The 7393-nt window shown below is 44.5% G+C and overlaps 1 protein-coding gene across 1 annotated transcript; it reads left to right on the top strand.

Moving 5' to 3' along the window:
• The first annotated feature begins 6048 nt into the window (after positions 1-6048).
• Positions 6049-6987, top strand: LOC105555781. Its single transcript, XM_012002825.1, has one exon. The coding sequence runs from the start codon at positions 6049-6051 to the stop codon at positions 6985-6987; it is 939 nt and encodes a 312-aa protein (XP_011858215.1).
• The last annotated feature ends 406 nt before the right edge of the window (positions 6988-7393 follow it).

Below are 7393 nucleotides of genomic sequence, written 5' to 3'. Positions count from 1 at the left end.
CGGGACGTGGTCAATTGCAACGTGCCAATCGGGACCGTGGTCAATTGCAACGTGGCCAATCGGGACCGTGGTCAATTGCAACGTGGTCAATCGGGACCGTGGTCAATCGGGACCGGGGTCAAGTGCAACGTGGTCAATCAGGACCGTGGTCAATTGCAACGTGGTCGATCGGGATCGTGGTCAATTGCAACATGGTCAATCGGGACCGTGGTCAATTGCAACGTGGTCAATCGGGACCGTGGTCAATTGCAACGTGGTCAATCGGGACCATGGTCAATTGCAACGTGGTCGATCGGGACCGTGGTCAATTGCAACGTGGTCAAGTGAAAAGGATGCTGGTCTGGTCGACGACGACGACGACGACGACGACCAGGACGAGGACGAGGACGACGACAAAGATGTTTCTTAATCCAAAATTTCACAAAACTGACTTTGCATTGCAATTGCATTGCAATACCTCCACTCCTGGGGCACGTAGGAGAAAAGTAAAAACACTTTTATTATGCAAATCGTACCCAAGCTATCGATTAAACGCAGTCTCAAGTTTGTCGGATCAGCCGTTGTTGAGATCCGAAATCTGAGGGTCCGTCAACTCGTGTACTCGCGTAAACTTACACGGTCGGTCTCGCACGCGTGTACTAGCTACGCTTACACTTGGCGCAAGACACTACCGTGTCTCGTGATTACAGGCGAAGTTATTAATTCTTTCTTCAAACTTTGAAACGCTTTTTTGCATTGTGCATCGAATTCGAATTTAACGTCTTTTTTCACTAGCATTTGTAACGGTTTACTTTTTATAGCGTAGTCTTACAAAAATTTTCTAAAATTATTAGTCAATCCTAAGAAGCTTTGTACTTCTCTCGCGTTAGTTGGTTGTGGGAAATCCAGGATCGCTTGGATATGTCTCTTACACATTGAGATACCTTCGGCCGAAATTAGATATCCCAAATACTCAATTTCCCTTTTTAAAATGTACACTTTGCTAGATTCAATTCTAACCCATATTTTTTAAGAAGAAGCAGAACCTCCTTAAGGATCTCTAGATTTTCCTCAACCGAACCAGTGGCAATCAGTATATCATCTATATATATTAGAACTTTATTAGCACGTATCAATGGATCAAAAATTTGCAGTACGCGCTTTTGGAACTCAGCTGGTGTTTCCGAGTAGCCGAAGGGCATTTTTACAAATTCATATTGCCCAGCAGGAGTGGCGAAAGCAAAATATTTAGTGTGATCTGGATGTATAGAAATTTGGTGAAAACCATCTCTCAAATCTAATTTTGTAAAAATACATTTGCTGTGCAATTTATCTAATTGATCCTCGATCACTGGAAAAGGATATTTTTGTGGAAATATCCGTTGGTTTAAAGGTCTAAGATCGATACACATCTTACTCTTGCCATTCCTTCCAGTAACTAGCACCACTCTCGAGCAATAAGGTGAAATGCTTGGCTTGACTGTTCCTCTTTGCAATAGGTCGTCTGTTATTTTTTGTAATTCCAGTTTCTCCGAAACCGACATTCGCCTTGGCGCAAATCTAAAAAATGAATTATCCTTAAGATAGACCTTGACACTGTAATCATCATTTATTGGTTCAACCTGAGTTGCATCTACTGTCTTGAGCGTATTTAGCAAATCACTTCGCTCTTGATGGCTCAAGTTTTCGTCAAGATTCTCCCAGAGATTATCGTACTTTTCTTTAGTCTCCTCCACGTTTATGGCTAGAATGCTCTGTGCCCATTGCTCATAGGTTTCTGTATTTTCAAAATGAAATACGCCATTAAAATCGGTTAACTTTATTTTATTTACATCAAGAAATTCTCGACCAATGATAAAATCGTAGCCCATAGTCAAATCCTCGACCACCAAGAAAATAATGTCAAACCAAGTATCTCTTATTGCCTCTAATACAATTTGATCGTGTATTTTACCGTAAATCTGTACCGGAGAGTCGTTTAACCCTTTATATCTTAAATTATTTTTAACTTTGAACAATGTTCTATCACAAAATAAATTTTCATATACCGTTTTTTTAATTAGATTAATTGGACTTCCGGTGTCCATTAAACCCCGTATAACAGTATCTGGTTTAGTACATCTGCGGAAACTGACACTATACTTCGCTGAATTGTCTGGGCGTATTTGTATGATTTGATGCTCGGCATCTTCTGATGACATAGCTAAAGATGAGTTACTCGCCATCGGATGATCCTCTACGCTGTTCACGGTAAGGCTCGGTTTACCCTCCTTCCTCGGACAGTTCAGACTGATGTGCCCCGTTTGACCACACTTGAAGCACGTCGTCTTTGCTACCTTGCAGTCTTTTGACAGATGCCTTGGTTGTTTGCAGGTAAAGCAGGTTTTCTCATCTGCGCCTTTGCCGCTTGTAGCGCCTGGTTTCTTTCCCGAAGATTTTAATGATGGGTCGTACTTTCTAGATAGCACATCGTCTTCGGTCAATCAACGTACATATTCGATAAAGTCGGGAACGTTATTAATTTGCGTAGCCAACACGTGTCTTCTTACGGCATAGTCTTTTACCCCGTCTGCCAACAGCTCGATTTTGTCCTTTTCCTTGAGATTCAGGAACTGCATGAGATTAAGTTTAGCCTCAGCATACTCGACGAATCACTCCGAATGTGATTTCCAGATGCGTGCATTTATTCGCGACAGAGTTGCGGTATACGATTCCTTTCTCTCAAAGTACTTCCTCATTTGGAACTTGAGATCCTCCCACGTTGCCACTGAGTCCAATGGCTGTCGATGGTACCACTCTAAGGCTCGTTCTTTAAGTTGACTTATCGATGCCAGCAAAAGCACATGGTCGGTAAATTGATGTAGACGACCGACATTTGTCACTCGCTCAAACTATCGAACAACATTTTCATCGTCTTTTCCGGCAAAAACAGGAATCAGTTTCTCTGCCCCCTTGACTTGGCGCCAATCACTAGCACTATTCGCCGTTGATTCGTTTGACCGTGATTGCATTCCGTTCGAGTTCATCCGGGATACCGGCGGGGCGTTCTCCGGCAAAGTCCTTCTTTCCTGGAGCACTTGTACAACTGCCTGTACGATTTCCTGCATATTAAAGCCTCCAACGGCACCGGCCGCTGAATTCGTTTCCTCTTGGCCTCTGAATATATGTTGACCCGACTCGTTTCTGACTTGGATTACTGGGTTTGGTGTATCCAATAAATGCTTGCCATCTCGGTGTTCCGCTTGTCCGTTCCCGTCTGGGCCATCATTCGCCTCGCCACTTGTACTCGCCATGTCCAACGTATCCAGGACGTTCCACCCGTTTATTTCAAAATAGTCAAGTACTCGTTCGAAGATTTGATTTCAAGAGCCTTTGATATCTATTTTGAGTTTAGATCCCAGGGAACGCAAAGCATTTATGGTGGCGCTGTCTAGTTTTTCTCTGTTCATTCTAATCCATTAGCCGTTTCCACGGGTAAGTCGACATCGATTATCGACCCTTCGATCAGAGTCAATACCGACTGTCGCTTTCCGGCTCGATAGATGTATTGCCGATCTTCGTTTTCTAAGCCAGTCACGTTGATAACGGTAACCAATCCGCGCGTCGCTCTCAAAAGTTTTCTGTTTCACTCACGAACCACGAGAGAAGACGTATAACCGCCAGACAAACAAAGTCACATTCTCCCCTAGCACTCAGCATGTGTCTCAGTCAATGTCGGTTTCTTCGTTTCACGCACGTAACACGCCCTCGTCACGCGCTGCGTCCTTGCTCATGTTATACCGGCCCGCGTACACTATTACGTGCACAGGTCGTGCCGTTTCACCTAAAGGATATCACTCGGAACTTCGGGGGAATATATCCCACTTCTGAAATTTTAATCTGTAAGAGTTTAAACTTCACCCTTCTCCCTCCACGTCCGTAGTCTGGGGTTTCTTTTCTTTTTTCTAGGGAGGATTAATTAGGAAGGGCTAAAGCGATTGGACGTACGACACTTCTCGTTATCAGGATGACTATATATATATATACATATATGTATTTGAGTTTTCACGGATTCGTATTACATCGAGCTATTTTGCGGGGCTCACCACTCGCGACACGTAGGTGCTCACCCGACAGTCCTTCGTCGTAGTCACTCATACACGTTTGCGATTTTTCCTCGCCCGCACGGTCCGCAGTCTCTCGCGACCTGCTCTCTATATCGCCGTTTTTTCAGCTTCGCCGGTTCCGTGTGTCCTCTTCCTCGACCAATTTGGAACTGCCCCTCTACGTGGCTTTAGCGCCTCTAATTCCCCTTTCTACGTTAGAATCTAGGTCTTAAACGCTAGATGCCGCCTAATTTACGCTTCTGTAGCTTACACATTCTTAAGTTTTATTGTTCGTACACTAGGCATCACTGATGCCTTACCATATACGTGGGTAGGCTGAAAAGTAATACACACATGCTTGTAGAACACGAACAAAAACAAATTGTGAGATCGAGCAAAAAGTACATTGAAGTACAATTCTTAAGCTTCAAAATCATATATTTATTTTTCAACATAGTCACCGTTAAGGCTAACACATTTCTCCCAACGTGTAACAAGTTTTTCCATTCCGTCACTGAAAAATTCTTCCAACTTTTCTCGCAACCAGGACTTGACAGCTGCCTTCACCTCATCGCCCGAGGTGTACTGATTACCCTTGAGGTCTCTCTTGAGTAGAGGAAAAAAATAAAAATCACAAGGCGCAAGATCGGGGGAGTAAGGAGGGTGTGGAATCTGTTCAAACTTCAGACATGTCTCCAAACGCAGAGCCTCTGCAGTTGCGCGCGAGGTGTGTGGACGAGCGTTGTCATGTTGCAAGACGGTAAATTCTTCTCAGTACATACAGACTCTAAAACACCTCCGACGCCGAGTTTGTCGTGTTAGAGGCAGCCTGGAGCCAATAATCTTGCGAAACCTGCTTTCCAGTTTGTGGAAACAAAAATGACCGAACTGGATAGCGTACATTCCGCATGCAACCAAGCGCTTTTCCAATCGGTCGCAGACGAGGCCGAGATTGACAAGGAACTACAATCGAACGATTCGTATAAGAAACAATATCTGATGGCGAAGATGAGAGTAACGTCGGGGACGCCGACAACATCGGAAGGAACGACGAGAACCATCTCGACGAACGTTACCAAGACTTCGAAGCTTCCCGAATTAGAATTACCGAAATTCAGCGGTAATATCAAGGAATGGCTGCCCTTTTGGAGCCAATTCAAGAAGATAAACGACGATCCGACGATCAGTAAGTGTTCGAGATCGCCTCGAACTAAATATTATACACCGTCTCCGAGCAAACGAGAATCTCGATGTTTGTCCGATCGGCTGATGGCTCTATTGTCCGTACACCTTGAGAGCGTCTTATCCAAATATTCGCTTCGCTTCTCTATTGCTGTCGTCTACCTAAGTGAGACAGAAGCATTTGAGGAATAGCGAGTCAGTTTCTTCGAAAACAGCTGATTGCCCGCTAACGCTGTGCGAACGCCGACTGTTTGTCTCTCGAGGCGTACGGACGATCGGTTTCATTTGAAATTATTTGTACTGCTTTTATTTTTCGACTCTCAAGTTCGAGAGATCAGGGAAGAGAGGGACGGTATAAAACCCCGGTCCGGCGAGCCCGCCGCTCTCTCGTTCTTGTGAGTCTTGATTAGAAATCTGTACTTCTGGCGACAAGCGCCTTCGAGGATTGAGTGACGATCTCAAAGTAATCATCCGAACGGTGTTTGTCGCGTCGCGCGGGATAGTGTTATTAGTCGCTCTTTACGCGCTCTTTGCCTTTCGCTCGCGTCGCGGTTTTTTTTCGGATTTCTTCCGCGATCTGCGTGCGCGATACTTTCCGCGTATTTCATACGCGATACGCCTAACTGGGCATAAACGGCCTCGCTCGCCTGAAAATTGTCGGGTGTACTCTCGCTTTGTGAATGGCAAGTACAATTAAACGTTTGAGAGTCAATTGCATATGAGAGTAAACCATTGCTCGCTCCTTCCATCCTTTGCAATCCCATACAGTAAGGAAGACAAGATACAATATCTACAGCAAGCAATGGTGGTGGACTCGCGCGCGAGCGAGATCGTGAGAAGCTTCCCGCCTACTGGAGAAAATTACGAGAAGGCAATCACGAGCTTGAAGAATCGTTTCGGACGAGACGATATTATAGTTGAGTTTTACGTTCGTGAGTTGCTGGGGCTCGTACTACAGAATGCCGCGAGAGGGAATAAGAAACCCTCCCTCGCGAGCATATACGACAAAGTCGAGTGCTACATTCGTGCTTTAGAAACACTGGGTGTGACGACAGATAGGTGCGCCGCCATGCTTTATCCGCTTGTGGAATCGTCTCTTCCGGAAGAGGTCCTTCGAGCCTGGCAACGCAGTGGAGGACAGCGGAAAACAAGAGAAGAACACGCGACTACGGATCGACTGTCGCGACTGTCGAAGCTTCTCGAATTCCTACAATTGGAAGTGGAAAATGAAGAGCGCATCGACTTCGCGTTAACAGGTTTTGGATTACCGACGGAACAGGGGAAGATATCGAAGAATCCGAAGGGTAAAACAGAATCGTCAACGGAAACAGCCAGCGCGAGCGTTCTTTTTGTATCAAAAGAAAAGAAGCCGGATTGCATTTTCTGTAAGTCGAGCCACGAGAGTCAGGGTTGTGAATCCGCGCGTAAGTTAACGTTAGATGACCGTAAGGAAATTGTTAAGAGAGAGGGCTGCTGCTTTAGCTGTTTGAAACGCGGACATGTCTCACAGAAATGTAGGGTTAAAACGAAATGTGATTGGTGCTCGAAACGACACGCTCTGTTGATGTGCCCGGATATATTTCGGAAGGAGAGCGGGTCTGTAAATAAACCGAACAAGGACGAGAAGACAGCCGACGAACATAACCTAGCGTCGTTCTGCGAGACTAGGGCTGTCATCTGTAATTTTACTGGCCTAGGACAGAACCCCGGATTTTTCCGTCTGAAACCCGGACACCCGTAATTCATAATATTAAATTATTGCAACTGCTGATAAAACGAAAAAACAGAATCTTTTATTAATTATTTATTATTACAATGATGAGTATTTTACATAAACGACCTACACTGGCCAATGCCTTTATTTATTATAAAAACTACGTTTCGGTCCTGGATTTGGACCCTTTTCAAGTGATCTGTTACTTAATTATCCCTGATCTCGTATCGTTCGTTTGGCCAATATCTCTATGTTAGTAGAGTATTAGTCAAAAGAATAAGAGGGAGAAATTTTGATTGCACTCTTTAGTTGGAGAGTGCAAAGTCAATTGAAGTTGCATTGTTAACTGATGATAGTTCAATCTGTTACCTCGTCCAACACACATCTCATGGACATTTTTACTTGTGTTTCAACAGTTAACAATGCAACTTCA

The sequence above is a fragment of the Vollenhovia emeryi genome, unplaced genomic scaffold, assembly GCF_000949405.1.
Source record: "Vollenhovia emeryi isolate VEMERY1.0 unplaced genomic scaffold, V.emery_V1.0 DF940736.1, whole genome shotgun sequence".
Classification (NCBI taxonomy): Eukaryota; Metazoa; Arthropoda; class Insecta; order Hymenoptera; family Formicidae; genus Vollenhovia; species Vollenhovia emeryi.
The sequence above is the reverse complement of the archived record's forward strand: the minus strand, read 5'-3'. Positions and strand labels throughout refer to the sequence as shown.